This window comes from Marmota marmota, unplaced genomic scaffold, assembly GCF_001458135.2.
Source record: "Marmota marmota marmota unplaced genomic scaffold, marMar, whole genome shotgun sequence".
NCBI classification, from domain to species: Eukaryota; Metazoa; Chordata; class Mammalia; order Rodentia; family Sciuridae; genus Marmota; species Marmota marmota.
Window position 1 is genome coordinate 12,463,724 of NW_025999869.1, and position 20,188 is coordinate 12,483,911.

At 37.3% G+C, this 20,188-nt stretch overlaps 1 protein-coding gene across 2 annotated transcripts in view; it reads left to right on the forward strand.

Annotated features, from left to right (window-relative positions):
- Positions 1-84: 84 nt before the first annotated feature.
- Positions 85-20,188, forward strand: part of Gabrb2 (gamma-aminobutyric acid type A receptor subunit beta2) — a 234,267-nt gene continuing 214,163 nt past the window's right edge. Inside the window, exons 1-3 of one of the 2 annotated variants that reach the window (XM_015492645.2) lie at positions 85-681; positions 805-896; positions 1,915-1,982. In XM_015492645.2, the coding sequence (XP_015348131.1) occupies positions 605-681; positions 805-896; positions 1,915-1,982 (237 nt within the window). In that variant the 5' untranslated portion in view covers positions 85-604. The remainder of the gene's footprint in view (positions 682-804; positions 897-1,914; positions 1,983-20,188) is intronic. The other variant, XM_015492646.2, reaches the window with a different exon arrangement.

Here is a 20,188-nt window from a genome sequence, read left to right on the forward strand (position 1 = left end):
CCCCACTGAACGTCCCCACCCCCACCCTAGTCTTGCCCCAGGCAGGGGATGCTATTCACCCAGGGAAATAAAGTTCAAACTCCTGGTCCCTGTCAGCCTGCTCAGACCCGAAGTGGGCTTCCGGGCACCCATTTTCCATTCGCACCCGACACCTGCTCTCCTCTAAATTCTTAATCTGGTTTTGCATATTTAAGAGGACACACACACACACACACACACAGGCACACGCAGGCACACACCGAAAACCCACAACCCGCGAGGTGCAAAACTGCCTCCTGCAACTACTGAAACTTACCAGACGCTGTAGTTGTTTTTGTTTTAACGAAAGATCAACAAAGATTTTACTCTGGAATGATCCTGTGGGGTGACTTTCTATATAATTCAAGTATGTATATATTATACATGTATATGCTTTTCCTTTTTCCCCTTTAATTTTTTTTTTTAAAAACAAGGAAATCTGCTCCGTCCGCGGCAGCCGCTGCTGCCCCTTTGATGTTTTGGTACGCCGTGCGCATGCGCCTCACATTAGAATTACTGCACTGGGCAGACTAAGTTGGATCTCCTCTCTTCACTGAAACCCTCAATCCCATCAAAAACTAAAGGGATGTGGAGAGTCCGGAAAAGGGGCTACTTTGGGATTTGGTCATTCCCCTTAATAATCGCCGCTGTCTGTGCGCAGAGGTAAGTGTCTTTTTTCCTTTCTTACTTGGCGGAATTCTGTCTGCATACCTCTGTGAGAAGGATGCTGGAGACGATGTGCTTGCTTCCTCATTGATGCCTGTTTATTGTCATTTCTTTCTTTAGTGTCAATGACCCTAGTAATATGTCGCTGGTTAAAGAGACGGTGGATAGACTGCTGAAAGGCTATGACATTCGTCTGAGACCAGATTTTGGAGGTAATGGGGTTGCCTTGCAAATAAGAAACAGCCCAGCTACAGCTGAAGCTGCCTTTTGAGCTTTGTGTGCACTCTCTTCCTCCCCCTTAGTTGAGGGTACATGTGGCACACTGAATGAATCTCTGTTTTCCCATATTGAAAAAGGGATCCAAACTTATGCTGATGTGTTACTATCCAACACTTGAGAGGTCTTTCAGAGACCCTCTTAGTGTGGACTCAGATTTGGTGACTTGCTTTCCTTTGCCTTCACTGTTACAAATCCTTTGCTTTACTGTCTTTGCTTCCGTGAGAGACAAGCCTGTTAAGTTTGGTTAATGGTGTGCCCAGAGAATCTGTCTTGCAGAAGGCCATCGTGAACATTTTTTGAGAACAAGATGTGCAGGCAATTGGTTGAGAGGTGGCATTAACCCCCTGTGCCCGCCTACTTTGGAATAGTTCCTTTGGCCACGGTTTAAAGTGGCTCATCTGAATATCATCCACTCCTCCAAGCTTCAGCAGCCTGAGGGAGAAGGGGAGGGGCTGTAGGGTAAGAGGGTAGGGGGGCAGCTGGGGTAGGTAGAAAATGACATCTGTCCCTGCAGTCCTGAATATAGTGATATACTCATTTAATTTTGCTTTAGACTTTTCTGGCATTCACAGAGTTAAAACATACACACTTAGGGGGTGTGGGAAAGAATGAGGAGGAGGGGGTTTAGATGCAATATATAAAAATCCTCTCCTCTAGAATGATTCTTAAGCTTCTCTAAGTTGTGTGCATTCACAAGCTGAGACATCTGCACATGTAGACAGAGCTGGAATCCCTCAACCACCAGCACATGTGTGTGTGTGCATATTCAGTGGAGCAGTTCCTAGAGGAGTGGGTGTCTACCACTGTTTTTGCAAAGCAGCAGGGAAGTGAAGCATTTGAGGATTAGCAGTGGAGAGGGGTTTGAGGCAGGGTGTCCCATGCCTAAAGACAACTCTTGTTAAGAATGAATAAGTTCTCAGAAATCACATGGCTGACCATGTTGGTTTGCAGGTCCCCCTGTGGCTGTGGGAATGAACATTGACATTGCCAGCATTGACATGGTTTCTGAAGTCAATATGGTGAGTATGGAGGTTTATGGCTATGTCTCTGCAGACCTTTGATTAGGAATAGGGTTAAGGAGGGAGCTGGCCATTGACGGTGGGATATGTGGGGATATATGTGTGAGGAGGAGGAAAGGGCATGACATTTTGCCTTGAAATTCACTGTGTTTGAGGTTACAGAGCTGGCTCATTTTGGTCCCTAATATTTTTCTTTTCAACCTGATTCTGACACTTGGGTCTTGGTGTAGAATGAGAAAAGTGGATCACATGTTTGTTCCTGAAAGGCAACCACATGCTGGAGACCCCTGCAGATGTGACCTTTCTTAAGGCTCCATAGAAAATTCAGTTCATGAGTGTTTTTTTGTTTTTTGTTTTTGGATGGGGTTAGCTTAAGAGAAAAGGAAAGAGGTAGTTTTTATTATCATTTAACAGAAAAATTATATGACAGAGAGTATAACCTACAAACTAGATTATGGTACAAAGAGGCTAAACAAAAAAATCTTGGATACTGAGGCCCACTTGTTGCTTTTGGAAATCGCCTATTTATAGTTAATGACAACCCCATTCCCCATTCCCCATGGCTTGCCACAGGCTTTAACCCTTTTAGTTCATGAAAACAAAAGTAAAAATTATCACTCAGTTCCTAAAAGGCTGGCTAAGTTCCACGTGTCATCTCTGGTCACTTCTGGAGTGTTATTCATCTTGTGCCCTAAGCTTGTATGATTTATTGATAGCTTCTTTAGTGGTTACCTTCCTGGACTTGGGGCTAAGAGAAAAAGCCTCTGTGTTCCCCAAACGGGAAGCACTTGTGGGGGGGTTTGCTTCATGCAGGAGCGCCCCCTGCTGCCCATGTTGGAGCACTGCAGACATGCATGACAGACAAGTGTCCCAGATTCCTCCACTGAGGTGGGGCATTTCTCTGGTAACTTTTCTAATTTAAAGTTTTTTCCTTTGGAAAAGCCCATCCAGAAGGGCCACACTTTGATGTAAATCTCCAGAGTTACTTTTGACAGGGCACACAGTACATTTAAGAATATTGTGCATCCTTCTGTCCAGAAGGTGGATGGATAACTAAAGAAAGTGGGTGCAGTGTGTAAGATTTTATGCAGACACTTCTTGGCCAGCCATCAGGAACTGAGAATTAGGACTCTTATTTATTAACTCAAGATGGTCAATGTACCAAACTGCTAAGTTTTGAACAGGCTCTCAACATCACACACGTTTCCATATTCCCTGAATTTAAACAGGAACCTGAAATAACCAGTACAACCCTTATCCATTGCCCCCAAATAAGTGATAGTGTGTGTGGGATTATGTCAAGGTTCTGAAGAATCTTATGAAAACTTAAGGGAATGTTCAACCATTTCAGCAATGTTGTAGTGGCATGAATCTTTTTGTGTTCTAATTATTGGGAAAGTTTTTATGATATAGATGTCAATGCTGACCAAAGACAGTATTGGATGTGCAGAACCACACATTATGAGATTCCCTGTGTGGACAGACAGTATTTGTTAAGTGAATTTCTCAGCTATACAGATAATCACTTTGGTGGGAATCAAGATTTTTCATCAGTTTATATTCTGAGTTTCAACATAAAAATAGGAAATGGTCCCAATGTGGGTATCTCCTAAGTTCCAGGTACTTGATTCTAGATTGTGTTGCTGAAAACAAAGTTATATATAAAGTCATGTGTGATTCTGTGTGTCCTACATGTGGTTGGATTAGACACTTTTGTATGTTTTTTTTTTAATTTATGCCGTTTTCCTGCTCTCAAATTATATTTTAATGCTTGCTTCCTTAGAGGATTACTAAAATGGTGTTTTGTGGGAAAATAGTAGGAAGAATCTAGAATCCAAAGAGACAATCATGAGATGACTAGAGTTTATTGCAATAGGTTAACTAAGCACTTAAGTGAGTTCCATAGAAAGTTGTTTGAGTGGTAGAGTTTTTGTTTTCTTTTCCTTTCTTAAGTTGTATTCATTTTTTTCCCTTTATGAAACATTTTGGAGAGATATCTCAGGTGGACTCCATGCCAAGACCCGCAAGTCAAAATATAGATCCAGCTAAGGAGAGGTGTCATCATTTAAAGCTATTTACTGTGGCTGAAAATCATGGGATGTTGAAAGTACAAAAATAAATGTCAAGTTGTAAATGGGACAGCATTGCAGCATTACTGATTAGAACCCAGTGTTAAAAGTTTGAAGCCAAGGCTGGGGTTGTGGCTCAGTGGTGGAGCACTTGCCCTACATGTGTGAGGCACTGGGTTCAATTCTCAGCACCACATATAAATAAATGAATAAAATAAAGATCCATCAACAACTAAAAAAAATATTTTTTAAAAAAGTTTGTAGCCAGATTCCTTTCTTAGCCTAATGCTAACACTGGTGGATATGTTCAACTACATTGTAGCTTGTTGAAAAATGAGCATCATTTTAGCTAGCAACCCAAAGAATCTAAAATTAATCCTCCAAAGAAATTTTTTTGTTATATCTGTTGCTGCTACTTTATTTTTAAATGTGGTTGCTTGCTTCAAAGCAACAGATGAGTAATTCCATCACTAGTGCTTAAGATGATGTTTGTAGTATACTGTCCTTTGAACACATTTCTAAAAGGGTTAGGATCTTTTGGTTAGTTCCATTAATTATTTAAGTTAAATTTCAGTTGATTAATATGCATATCTCTCCCTCATTATCCTTTTTGGACTGCAGCCTCTGGTAATTGTAACTTTCTTATTCTAGCACATCTTTCTTTGAAGAATGCTGGCACTAGACCATTTTAAATTGCTGTTGACTCATTTGTGTTGAAGAAAAAATGTCCATCCATGTCAATGTGCTGCTTCTTATAAGTGACAATGATGAAAAGACCCTGAACTGAATCAGGAGTCTTGGATGGTAGTTGTACTGCTGGTGCTTAGTCATACTGAGGATAGTCACAGCCTGAGTAATCTCAGTTTCCTTCTTGTTAAGGGAAAGTAATAGTCCCATTTTACCCATCTCAGGTGACCACCAAAATTAATAAAAGATATATGTGAATGTATTGGTGTTCTATGAACAGAAATTAATACCATCCTAGTACTCAAGAGACAAAGTCTCTAGCACTCCTGCTGCTGTCCTACATGTCTTTGCATTGATAATCTACCTCTTTAGGTCTTAGTTTGCTCATCTTTGGAACGAGAAGGAGCATGTTCAGTTCACTTCCAACTCAGAGTTACATGTGTCTCCTGCTTGGTTTGTAATAGCAACTCTACTGTGTATAGAGAAGTTTCAGGAAAACTTGGGGATTTATAAAAGCATTAGGAAAATGCAGAACTCCTAAATGGCTTAGAGTTGAGAGTTCTAAGGAAGGTGGCAATTGTATCTAAGCCATGAGACTCAGATGACTGTCACCCCATGAAAGATCTTTGGAGGAATGAGATTTCAATTAGAATGCTCCTGAGCAGGAAGCTTGGCTTTGGAATGAAATATTTTTAGATGTTTTGGTTAAATTGGCAGGAATCTTTTTGTTAAGATTCTTTGATGAAAAGTGCATTTTAAGATTCAAATTTGGCTCTGAGGATTATGGACCGAAATAGCTTTCTCTTCATTTAAAGCAGATTCTTCTCCATCTTGAAGCAACACATTTGCCAACCAACGAGTGAAGCAATATTTCACTTTTGAGGAAAGAGTTCTAGTAAACACATACACAAATTACCTTTTTATGGAATGGCAAATGGAGAAAAGTATCGCTTTTTTTTAAAAAAACAGATGTTCTTGCATCACCAGCTGCACAATTTAAAATTCCATTCAACCAATACTTATTTAGCTGCCACTATGAGCCCAGCATGTGTAAGACCTCAGGGACAGAGTAGTGAACAAGACCAGGCTATCCCTTGACCTCATGAAACTTAACATCTAGGTGTTCTCTAATCTTAAATTCCACATCAGGTGCTTACTGTGCTTCTGCCTAGCTTAATTCTGATCTTTTCTCTAAACCTTTTCTGCCCAGAAGGTACACAAGTGCGTGCACAGTGGTCTCTCTCCTATCAGTTCCTTTGTTCCTTGTTCATTTCTCCAGTCATTTCATGCTTGGTATCTCAACTTGCCTTATATTTTAGATAATTGTTCTATCTTATTCTGTCATGTTTATAATTTATTTCTAGACAAGGCACTGTCTCCTCCAGTGGGTGAATGCCACAAATAATGAATGAGGAATTCACTTTCTTAGCAGGAATTCATGGTTGGTCACCACACACTGTACTATCTATGTGGATAAATAGAGCAGAGAATCATTGCACTCAGCTTTGAGACATTCACCATTTAAAATATCAGCATAGGATCACAAGTGCTTTGAAGAGAAAATCTACAGAACATAGTAGGCATATAGAATACTGATGCACTGCATAGAAATTAGCTTGAGGAAAAAAGGGTTAGAGATCTGTGGACAAATGTTCCAAGCAGAGGGAAAAATGCATGTGACACAGGAAAAATAAATGGTATTAGGGATTTGAAAATAGGTTTAAGTGGAGTAAAGGGGTGAGAAAACTGGTGTCAAAGCCACACGGAGTGGCCGATTTTGTGTCTTCCCAGTAGTACAACTTTTTTTCCCAAAGGCAGTAGGGACCCATGAAGGGGTGTCCTTAAGAGAATGACATGAGCAGATTCACACCTCTAAGAGGTGATGTGAAGGGTGGCAGGTGGGCTCATCTGGAGTGAGACTTAAGGTTGGGAGATGAGATGGACACCTGCTGCAGAAACCTGGGAAGTATTGACAAACTAAGAAAGGGGTAAAAATGAGCAGAGGTGGAATTAGTGTATTTCCAGAGTAGAAGTGGATTTTGGTAAATCCCACTTTCAGTGGTTTCATTTGTCACTACAGGAAGGATGGGGAGAGCAGTGGATGCTGGGAGGATGAAATATGTGTGTAGACAGTGAGTTCAGCTTGGAAAGTGCTGAATTTTCCTTGCACAAGGAACCCCCAAGTGGAGTTAACCAGTAGGTGATTCCGTAGCTAGGGGGATTGCGATGGTGAAAGAGAGACAGCACTTATAACTGAATGGGCACAGAGAAGAAACTGGGCAGACAACCCAAAGTGAGGTCTTATGAGCACTGTAATTTTCAGTGATAGGAAGTCATAAAGGAGCCTACAAAAGAGATTAATACACAGATCAGGAGCAGGCGGAAAGGTAGAATAAAGTCCTCCTCATGATAAAGCAACAAGAGCATGTAAAAGAGCAGCAAATGGACAGCTGTGTCAGATGCCACGAGAATCGGTTGTAATTAGTTGGGAGACTTGTCTCCCAGATGTTCTAAGAGGACACATTGGTACAGTGCCATCAGAGGAGGTTTGGTGGATGGAGAATACACTTTTGGAAAGTTTGGATCTTAAGGGAATTGGGGAGAAGGAAACAGATGAAAAGGAATCCTGTAAGTTGGAGGGAAATACTGTTTAGAAGGAAGCAGGTTGAGGATGAAGAGGGGAGGTGGGTGGAGGAGCAGAAGGAGGCTGAAGGCCTTCTTGCCTGAAGACCTTCAAGTTCTCAGTGACAGGAGACACTTTCTACTGAGATTCAGGGATTAAAATCAGCTGCTATGAGGAAGAGGTGAGTGAGGTGTATCAGGAAGCATGACCATGACCCTGATGAAGGGTGTGTGAACTCAGTGGCTACCAGGAGACTCTAATTCTATACGAGCTGTTCTTTGAAACTCCTACTCTATTTGGGCAAGCTCTTTTCATGACTGCTTTTTCTCCTTCCCTTTCTCCTCCTCTCCTCCTCCTCCTTCTCCTCCTCCTCCTCCTTCTCCTCCTCTTCTTCCTCCTCCTCTGTGTGTACAGTGCTCAGCAATCTTCATCATCATTATCAGCAGCAGCATTGGTATCACATTAATATAATAATATTACCTAGTGTTTATTGAGTCCCTAACTTACACAGATATTGTATTAATGTTCATCATCTAAATCAGACCTCCTATAGAAACTGAGATTCCTTACAATCAAAAGGGGAACTTGAGGCCCAGAAAGGTTAAGTGGCTTATTCAAGGTCACACAGGTAGCAGGTGATCATTTTCCCATCCCCAGTTCTTAGCGTGTGGTACATGCTGCTTTTAAATGCAGCAAGGCTTTCTTCTTTGATCATTTCCATTCCATGCTGACCCTGTTTCTTCACAGCTATTTTTATTCTTGTTTTGGAGACAGTGAGTGGATCAAATAGAACTAATCCTTCACGAGATGCTTCTGTTGCTCCTCTCCATCTTTATCTTGAAAATGTTTTGATTTTATTACAGTGATTGTTTCAAGTAGGTGTTTTATTTAGTATGGGTTAAATATAAGACACAGTCCCTGTCCTTGGGAAACATATTTTATATTACATCTACTTAGCATAATTCCCAAGGAGTAAAGGTAGAATCTCAAGGAGTTGGAGGTGTTGCTCTTGTCCTCAATTCTTTCATTGCAAATGTGTGACATTTGTTAGCTGTCTAATAATAATTCTAGTGTTTCAGCAAATTCTGTCAGGTAACCATCCAGGTTAATAATTTATGATATATAACTGCAAGGAAATGTTGCTTGATTCATTCTCAAGAACTTTATGGTTTTAAGCTTTGGGTGGGTGTAGTATAGAAAGACCATACTCTTTTTTTTGGGGGGGTGGGTAACAGGGATTGAACTTGGAGACACTCAACCACTGAGCCACATTTAGCCACATTAGCCCAGTTTTAGTTTTTGTATTTTTATTTAGAGACAAGGTCTTACTGAATTGCTTAGCACCTTGCTTTTTGCTGAGGCTGGCTTTGAACCAGTGATCCTCCTGCCTCAGCCTTCCAAGCTGCTGGGATTACAGGCATGCACAACTGCGCCTGGTTTTCTTTTTCTTTCTTTCTTTCTTTTTTTTTTCTTAAGATAACACTTTCAGCTTCACTTTTTGTTTGTTTGTTGAGAATGAATAAGTTGTGCATTTTGATTAGTTGTCCTCCAAAATAGTTCTCTTAAAGGTGGTTATTTTCACCTCTTGCCTGACCTCATATTTCATCAATTTTAAACATCTATACATTTGATAGTTTCTCAAACTGTTTCTCTTGGCTAATGCTTGGGACAAACCCTTACTGTTACTTTATGCTACTGAACAATGCCTTTGCTTGACTGAGGCATGAAAATGAGGAGCTGACTATGGGCTTAGTCTGTCCGAGAAAGCAGGTAAGGGAAGTATCTTGGATTTCATATTTTAAAAGTGCATCTGTGTGTTTTAGCTCTTTTCCCCCCAAATGATGAAATATTCCTGGAAATTTCCACATGAGCATAAGTTGGAGAAAGTGTTCTTTGGTGGGGGAGGAGGGCTTACTTTGAGGAGGGACATGGGCTTGTTTTGCAGCTGTTCCATACCAGGTTTCTAACCTTGGTGCTGTTGGCACTTCATGACCTTTCACAGTGTCCCTGGCCTCTACTTCCTTGATGCCAGTGGCACCCTGGAAATTTCGAAAGCCAAAAAAATGTCTCTAGAAATTGCCAAGCATGCCCTGGGGAGCAACACTGTCCCCTTGAAGAAGCATGGTGTGAAGAGTCACGGTGTGCTACCTAGCAAGTGGAGGAAAGGAGGGAGGGCTCTTGAGCGCAGTCGACACTTTCACTTATGGTTAGTGGGATATTGTGGAAACAACAATTTAAAAATACTAACCAGCATCCATATCCTCATCTTTTCATTTTACCTGTTTTATTTTGCCTGTGTTACATCCTAGTTCTTGTTTAGTATTCATATTTTGCACATTTCACTTAGTTATCTTGTTGATGAGATGTTATACTGTATATTTTAACTTAATAGATCACGGTTATCTTTACAGTGTTATTTCTAAAAAGTACACAACATTTCTATCACCCATGTCAAGGGGTGTGTATTTTTCCAGTCTTTGGTTTTACACATATGTGCCCACATAGGAGCATATTGGCAATTTCTTTGCCAACGGCCCATATTTTTTTCAAAATGGGAATCTATTAAATCCATTTTGTAGTTTGTTAGCCATAATTCTACTGGTAGACTATTTGAAAATGAAGTAACATATTATTTCCTTTTACTTGTGCACCATGAATGATAATATGGAAGTCAAATTCAAAATAGAGAACTGAATTTAAAAAAGCATGGAGGTTTAAGTATGTATTTGTCAATGTTATTTATTACCTTGACCTATTACTTTGACACAGCTAATCTTTACTCAGCTTCTATCCTGATATTACTCAGATTTTCCAAAATCACACTGTTTTCAAATGACATAAACAAAACTTTGAAGCAGGCCATTAAAAGAGGAAGAAGGAATTAGAAGGGTAAGAGTTTTTTAAAGATAGAAACACAAGATTTATGGTACTTCCAATCATGCATTTTATTGGCAAACTATGTGTTTTATTAAGTAAGGAGATACATGAGTTTACACTATGCTGTCACAATTTATATGGAAGAATATGGGGGATGTGTTGAGCCATTGACTTGCTCTGGTGCTCTGTTTTGCCACATTCTATTGGCATCTCTACTGCCAAGTCTCATTTCCTTGCTCTGTAATTTGGCACCTACTGCCCATTGTCTTGCCAATAGGCCTTAACTTAGGAGTAATTCTTCAAGCAATTGAAGATGAAATAAGTTCTCTCCTAACACAATAGGAACAATTAAATTAATCAAGTTTTAGAGTGAATCCACATGTTTCTTAAAAAAGCGATATGTGAGTAAGCCATAGAGGAAGATCTAGAGATTTTGAGCCCGGTTTCTCTGCATCCCCAGAGCTGAGCTCATGCCTGATAATTACTAGATGCTCAGCAAATATGGACCGAGTTTGTTGGAGGAGTCATTGAAGGACTATCATAGGCTACCAGAAAATGTGTCTAAAGTCCTAATTAATCTGGCACTGTGCCAATTAGGCTGTATTGTAGAAGGTTTTGAGACAGGTTTAACACCAGAATTAAACCTCTCTCTAGAATCTAGAAGAATTTATCATAATTGCCTAAGGGAAAGTGAGGGAAAATTGGAGACAAGAATGTTTCAGAGGTGGGACAGGAATGTGGCATATTCCTTAAGTCTAGAACTAGAAATAAAACATCGAAAATTAAATTTTTTACAGTTACTCTTAAACTTTTTTGCACAAGGAAATTATCATTCTGGTGTTGATATTCACATTTTCTGAATCTATGCTCAGAACCTGATTCAGCAGGTCTGAGGTAGTTTCAGGGTTCTTCATGTTTAAAGCTCTCTAGATGACTCTGGTGGAGGTACTATCATCAGGGAGGGTGTTATGTTCAGAACACTAGTTTAAGTGAAGTAGAAGTGAATATCATCACGGATAACAGAACTAGATAACAGCTGGGGTCTCTGGTTGTAGTAAGGATTTTTGCAATGATAAAGACCCAGTTGTACTGAGTGGCTGGGATTTGTAGAGGAAGATTTCATGGAAGAGGGAGAGCTTGAACTAAAAAAGAAGGAACAGGACAATTTGAATAGATGGAGAGTAAATAGAATTGTCCTGTTGGAGAAGAAAGTGGGACATGGACAATGTGAAAAATGTCATTGCATGTTAGCAATAATGGGGTTACTGAGAGACAAAACTCTAGGGTGTGTATGACTATCTCATGTAACACAAAGAAATCATACGAACTAGGAATCAACATTGCCTCTTACAAATCTGGAAGCTAAGCACTAGAAAGGTCATCTAATTTCTAAATTCCACAGGAATATAGTAAGTAGATAGGCATGCTGGGGTGCATATATAGGGGGAAGTTTAATTGCATACTACCTGAGAGCTCTGCAGAGCAGACATTAAGATTTCTTAGGTACAGCTATGACACGAGTCTTAAGCATTTTCACAAGAAACAAAGGAGAAAGCAGAAGAAACTTGCTTAACGTAAGACTGGGAAAGCGAAAAAGTATTTTCCTTTAAAAACTGCCATTTAGAATATCTTCACTAATTTTATTGACACACATGCTATTTTTAGAAAAACTGAATTAAGTCTATCTAATAAGAGGAGGGATGAACAACGCAGCATGTTTTTTTTTTGGTACTGTGAATAAATAGATAATAGCAACATGAGTTACTTGAAAATGCCTGAAAAACATCAGAACATATTGGCATTTTAGTAGACACATTGCTGTATGATTTGTATAATCCTTCCTTGTTTCAAAGATGGATGATTGCTTGGTTAGTAGTAGTGGTAGTATCACATACTTTATGTGAGTAAAATGCCACTGCATCCCTTTCTGTCATTACTTGCAGCTGCTTTGTCATAGAGCTTGAAGGTATGCTTAAATGTTAAGGCCTGACTGACGGAGCACCTTGACGTTGATGCCTCCAAGATCGATATTTCACTTTTTCATTGGTGCAAGATCATTAAGTAAAAAATTTGAAAAGTGTTTACCCACAGATTTCTCCACGATTCTGTCAGATATCCATTTATGTAGGGAAAAAAAATACCTGAGATAATCAACTTAAAGAGACAAAAGATTTGTTTTGGCTCGTGGTTTCAGAGGTTTCAGTCCCTGGTCACTTGGCCTTGTTACTTTGGCCTGTGGCAGCACAGTGTGTCTGGAGTATGTGGCAGACAAATCCTGTTCACCTGTTGGCAGCCTGGAAGCAAATAGAGAGGGGAAGAAAAAGGAGCCTGGTTCCAATGTTCCTCTCAAAGTATCCCCCAAGGGCTTAACTTCCTCTCCCTGGGCCCCACCTCTTAAGTGTTCCGCCCGCTCCCAGTAGTGCCAGGAGCTGGGGACCTGTACTGTACACAGGGGCCTTTGGGACACATTCCAGACCCAAACTACAGCAACAGTTTTAATTAAATGATAGTCTCTAAAAGTCAATTTTTCACTCTGCTAGTTTATTTTTACATTTAATTAAAATGATGTTATTTCTATGTAAATCTTGTTATTTTGGCCCAAGCACTTCAGAGAGATAAATCTGTTTCATAATTATGCGTCTCTTAAAATTATTAGTATGAAATACCCATTACTTCATATCTATTGTAATTATATTTCCATAAGTTTATGTAATTTATTCCATCTTTATTCCATTTTACAATGAAGGTTTCGTGGATATCACTTGAAAAAATACTTCTAATGTTTATCTTTTAGTATTATGTAACAGTTTCCTGAATAGGCTCCTCTTTTTGTAAGTCATCTGTATGTGTTCATGTATATGAACACATACGGATGACTTGTGTATATGCATGCACACATTTATATATGTGGGTGTACAAACACATATATACATGCATATATGTACACATATATTTGAATGCTTATGAACCTAAAGTTTGTCACATATAAGTTTGTAATTTTTGGACCAAATTGTGAAAATTAATTCATAATTTTGACCTTGGAGACATCTATCCATGTAGGTCTCTAGTAAGAACTAATCATTATTGCGCACTTACCATGGGTTCAGTGTCCAGGTCGAGATGCATATTATGTTTTAACTAAATTAAACTTCACAATAGCTTTATAGTTGAAGGAATCTAACTGTGCTCATTTTACAGAGGAGGAATTTAAGTTTTGAGTAATTAACTTACTCAGGGTCGCAGGCTGGTAGTTGCTGAGACTTAAACTTCTGGCTGACCTGTTCACTACGTGTATATGTATCTGTTTCCCTACGTACATCATGTGATGTATTATCCAGCAAAATGGAAATTTAAAGAAGATTTAGTAAAAGTAAACAAGTTATGATATTTTTATCTCATAGTCACTTTGACACTTATCTAAATTTTTTCACTTCCCATGAAAATAAATATTAATCTCATGAATAATAGCAAATTCAAGGCTGTTTCAATTTGCACATAATTCTACTAATGGGAAGTATTGCGTAGTAGGATTTAAACTGAGATAATTTAAAAGTGATTGATGTTTTCTATAAGTATAGTCACATTTTCTTCTATGTTGCAATCCCTAAAGCATCAACACAGAAAGAGTGCTGTGCATCTCTTTCAAGAGGAAGTGTTTTTTTTTAAGGTTGGAACTAATTTTCCTGATTCTTGGGACTACAGGTTAAGTAGGTTGGCAAAGGACTATATCAGATTGTTAGATTTTAAGCAAATTGCAGAAGTCATCTTTCAAACTTATTTTTTTTTTTTTGTAAGGGTGCTGACTTCATTGGCCCATTGATTTTTCAAGGAATATTTTTTAGTTTGAAACTTGAATGAAACAATTTATGGAACATTTGAAACAAATACCATAAATAAAAAGCTGACATGATAAAGAATTTTAGATATGAATGAACAGATGCCAATTATTAGGGTGTAAAATCTAATCACCGTTTCTTTGTACTTGTCATGGAATCTGCCACAGTTCAAAAAATGAAATATTAGTGCTCTATTCTCTTTTTCTTCACCTACAAAAAGCTTGGATATCTATTTTGAAAATGTATACTTCTGTTTCTTTGGCCAAGTGAGCATTTGAGTTGCTACGTTGGAGGAAGATCTCTTGCAGGGTTCTCTGATGGGCTGTGTACATCATTTCTCTTTCAAGTGTGGTTAAGCTTCTGCACTTCCCACACTGGTGGGATTGATGTGCTGGGCTATCTAAATTTGAGTCTAGCTCATTTGTTGGAAGAATGCTCCTAAATGTTTACTTGAATCCCATTGGTGTGCCTATATGGCAAACCATTTTTAAAATAGAATCCACTAGAGAATGACACCTTTATTTTAAAAGTCATAATATTTTAAATTCTTGCCAAACTTACAGATGAAAGATTCATATAGAATTTGAGACCACAAGAAAAGCAAAAAGTTACTTTATTTCCTTCTGATGTTTTCCGGTGCCTTTTCTTAGACCTCAGGTTTGAGAGGCCAAGTTCTGTTTTGTAAGAAATCTAATAAAATCATTGTGCTGGTTTCTTTTGAACACTACAGAGAAATATTTTCTGGCCAATGTATTACTGTCTGGTTATTTGGAAAGATCAACTCTCATTTTAATATCTTAACTGACATGTTTTCTAAGAGACCATACAACTCTTCCTATTGATTTTATGAGTCAGTTTTGAGAACCATGTTTTAAACTTAGCTTACCTTGCTTGTTTACCACTGGCTCAGATTATCATCCTAGGTAATCCAGTTAGGTAGAAATTTGTTGTTTTATGCAACTTTCTTCCTCTATTGGGTTCTTTAGTCAAAGTGGTAAATGTTGTAATTATGTCCTGCTTTTAAAATTCTCAGATTTGGACAAAAATACCTCTTCATTGATCATATTCTCATTTAAGAAAGTAGCAACAATCTCTGAGCTCTGGGTTTCCCATTCCGTTATCATGTTAGCGCACTGTGCCCTGGAGGTAAGAGCAGCCTCTGCCTGTGCTGTTGGACTTTACAGAGAGCAGCATGAGACCAAGAGAGGGAGGTGGAGAGAGTTGAAAGGATGAATATCTGTGGCTTGAGTGTCTTAATTGAGAAATAAAAGGCCTTTTTTGTACATCATAGCTGAGTTTTGTTTGGTGTGCAAGAATATTAAAGTTATGCAACAAGGATATGTACTATAAGAATGTGTACATAATCAGAGAATTGTTTTTCTTTTTTCGTGCTGGGGATTGAACCCAGGGCATTGCACATGGTATTCACACACCGTATCACAGAGCTACATCCCTAGTCCTTGACCTTTTGAATTTACATGATATGGAATAAAATATATATATTGAAATACATGTGTTGTTGCTCTGGGTTTTTAAGCATTTCATAGTTTATATACAAACATTTTATTTTGTAAGACTCAGTGAAATACAGGATTTGAAAAATTGTATTATAACTCAGACACATAACTGACTTGTCACTGATCATGATTCCTAATTACTGAAACTCACCATTTCTTAAGAAATACTGTGAAATTAAATGCTATTTTAAAGTTACTTCTCACATCATTTAAAAAACTCAGTGAAATAAGAACTATTGTCACATTTTACAGGTGGGTAGGCTGAGGGTTAAAAGATTTCCTGGAAGATAGAATGAACTATAACCAAGAAAAGACAGTCCCCTTTGCAGCATCTAGAAAGTGGTGGAATCAGATTGGAGCCTGATTTCCCTTATGTCATTATTTTTGTGTTCTAAAGTTAAGGAAAGAGAATTTGAAAAAAAAAAATGGAGTAGATGGGCCACCAACTCAATATTCCAGAATGATGGTCAATAGTCCACATTCCAGCTTCTCTGATGATTTTTGAGAAACCCAGAAAAATCAGACTAATTGAGTGTATAGAATAGAGTCTTGTAGTCTTGCAAAAGAAGATGGTTCATGTCATTTATGTATCAATTTAACTAATACCTGTTTCAGCATCACAAGAATTTGTGGGTAAATTGAAGGTTATGATTCATATTTTCTTCATTTTTGTAAATCATCTTTCATTTTTGTGGCATGAATTCAATTCTTGCTCAAAACAGAAATCTGTCCTGAAAGAAGTGGATGCTAATCCTGAGAATTAAGAGCAAAATTAGATTTTGACTAAATTTTACAAGAGGCTTTCAGAGCTAAGAAAATATCAACCCTCCATGTCCTACTTGCTATTTTAATGAGTCAGTACCTCTCTCAGAATACTCAGTCAACTGATGATTAGCATTTGTATAAAATAGTAATTGTGATGTGTTTCAAGATCAGTTCAAAAGACTTCAGTCTGAATAAGCTTGTGTTCAAATGTGATAAGAGTATGTTGCTCAAACAAAATGTTTCTACTTTCTTTTTCTTTTTTCTAGTTTATCACATATTCAAATGGGCTGACAAAAATAAATAAAATTATGCTAGATATAGCATACATGTGAAATATTGTGTGTATATGGCCAGCATTTAAAACAAATTACTAAGTCCTATGTTTCTCTAGAGAGGAAACAATACCAAAATGACATTGCATTTTTAATAGTTTATTTCTGTATTTATTCTGAAAATATCAGTAGATCAAAAGCAGGAGTTCTGAAAGTTCTGGCTTTGTCTCATATTTGTTTCTAATGACATTTAAGACAGGGGACAAATTTCTTAAATTCTGGACAATAGTTTCTATATTGGGTAATAAAGACATTTAAATGAAAGATGCAAAGTAACTTCCAAGTGATACGTTGGATTTGTAAAGCAGGTTGATCTGTCATAAATTTCTTCATAATTCTGTATTGATTTTATTATTTATTCCTGTCCATTGTAAAAAATAGTAAATATAATAAGTAATGCAAAATATTTTTTTTAAAGTTTTTGATAGTTGTAGATGGACAGTTGGCTTTATTTTATTTATTTATTTTTATATGGTGCCAAGGATCAAACCCAAAGACTCATACATGCTAGGCAAGTACTCTGCAACTGAGCTTCGGCCTCAGCCCTAATGTAGTATAATAATATCGTTGTTCAGAAATGATTACCTTCAGGCTTCATTGGATATCACATATCTACACATGAAATAAAACAGAATGATATCACATGTCATGTTCTAAAATATATTTTTTGCATTTACTATTTTGTGAAATTATTTTGATGCTATCTCCAATTTTTTAATTGTTACATAAAAATTCATCATATGCCTATGCTATATTTACTAAATCAGTCTTCTATTGATGGATATTATGATCATTTGGAGAAATTTTGCTATTTTGAACTAAACTATATTGAACACTCTGTATGTGCATATTTGATTGTAAAATTATTTCCCTTGGCAAATTCTTGGTAATTGGTTGACTGGCCCCCAGAACATGTACCTCTTACATCTTGATACTTACGACAGAATTGTTTCCTTAAAAATGTGCTAGCTTTTATTCACATTGCCATATATGCATTCAGTTTACACACCCTCACTTCCCCAGTCTTAGGTTTTTCTCTCTGAATGTATGGTGTGTTTTTTTTTCATCTTTGCTACTCTAATAGCTGAAATTGGTTATTTCCTGCAATAATTAAGCTAACTGAAACTCAATTTTGTGTTTAAAGGCCATTTTTAATTCTTCACTCTGAATTGCCTTTTCATATCACTCACTGATTTTGTTTCCTTTTTTCTTATTGACATGTTAGGACTTAATAATAAGGATATAAGGCCTTGTGCCATATATAACAGAAAAATCACCTTGTTCAAGAACTTTGTAAGTCATGTGTTTTATAGTCCCCAAACTTTATATTTGTGTGCATTAGCATGTTAATTTTTTATTTTGTAGTTTCTGATCTTTGGTTTTAGACCTTGAAAACACTTGTCTTCACCAAATTTTTTAGAAAAAACTAAAGGAAATGGAGATCTAACAAAAACCTCAGAGAAAAAAGGAGCTCAGGAGTCTGACCTGATGCAAGTCTCCCTTATCTGCCCAAATCCCTGTACCAGTTGGAAGTAAGCCCCACAAAATAGCTGACCAACCCCTACCATGACCTGGCCCTCCCAAACCCTATAAAACTCAGACCCTTGTTGTAGCTAGTCACCATTTGCCCTCTTGAAAATGTGCCCCTCTGCTGCTTAGTAAAGAATCGCTGATCTATTGAAGTCTTGTCTCCTTTTACTTTTTCTTTTTGTATTCTCTTTCATTTGCTTTCAATAAGCATTCATATGTGCTTTCAATATTTTTAAAATTTTTTCTTACATTAAAATTAATTTGAAATGTATTTTGGGAGATGTTCTGAAGCAGAAACCTGCATATGTAGGTGAGTAGATTGATAGTTGTCACAATAAAATTTCATAAAATAATCTATTCTTTCACTAATGGTTACAGGGTTGTTTATCATGTGGGGAATTCCATAAGCCCTTAGGTCTATATTTCTACTCTGCAATTGCTTCATTAATATTTGTACCAGTATCATGTGAGTTTATTTATTCTTAAATATGAGACAAATCTTATTATGTATATACTTATTTATATTTGATCTTCATGAAAAAGTTAAGCATTCATAAAATCTTTAAATCTTAGTTCAAAAATACTACCACTGTTTTTGTGAAGATACTAAATTTTTTTGAGGAATGTAAAGGAAATTTACTTCGCAACAGCATTGGTTCTTTCTATTGAGGAACATGATATTTCTTTCCATTCATACATATTCTTTTATGTTCTTCAGTAAAATTTTATCGTTTTCTCTGTGTAGGTCTTACACATTTCTTGTTAAATTTATTCCCATAGGCCCTCCATAATTCTTGTTAAATATATTCTTTGGTACTTTGCAGTTTTTATGATTATTGTGAATGGGATTTTTATATTCAATGATTATTTTTTTGATTCTTGGCCAAATGAACAAATGTCAAATAACCGCCTGAGAACATTCATCTTCCAGCTTTACAGTTCTGGCTCCCATTTCCATTTCAGTATATGCATGAGATACCTCCACAGTGTGGCTAACACACTAGAAAGACATATGCGGAGACCTCATGCATTTCTTTCAAGTTTATTCTATTCTTAATCAATTTCAACATGTAAACAGTGATTGTTCCAACTTAATTTTAATCTTCTGTCTATAGCTCGCTTGGCCCAAAGAATCAACGTGAATTACCACTGAGAGTGAAATCTTAAAGTTCCCTTCAATGATTTTAACTTGATCCAGTAAAATTTAGATGAAAACTATAGCCCCTGCTTAGGTTATTTCATTTTTTCTTGCATATTGTAAGTGCTATAACAATAAGAAAAAATTTTAATACAATCAGCAAAATCATTCTCGTGCTATGTCTAACCTATATTTTCTGTTACTCGAAGGATGAATGATTTATTTATAATTTGTGGGTAAGAGATATCTCATGTTGACAACAGTTATAGTCAGAGAATAAAACAGTGTAAGTGACACACTGTGTGTGCATCCTTGCCTCACATAGCTACTTTTGAGTGTTGACGTGGCTGGATTCAATACAAAAACAGAATATGACTTATATCTGAGTTTTTGATCGCCTTAAAATTGAGGACCATGAAGCCCTCCTATTATAGTAGTCTGAGGTGATAATTGATTTGTCATTTTGAATACATTGACTTCCTAGCCTGTTTTCCTGAACAGTTTTGATGATCATGTTGATCCATTCATCTTAGAATGTCTTAGTTGAGCATGGAGTTCAAGATTTCTAGAAAATAGTTCAAAATATGTTATTGAAGTTCAGAGGAAATATGTCCTATACATTTTAGGAAATTTAGATTCTTCAGTTGAATTTTAACCTTTGTTGTGGTTAAGTCAGGTATACCTTCAAGAAAAAGCCAAAAGTGTCAGAAATTACAGGAGAGAAGCATTTCTATAAACCAAGCCAGCATTGTTCATACTATGAGGCATTTGGCTGTTGTAGACACACATGCACACACACACACACACACACACAAGAATATAAAATGGATTA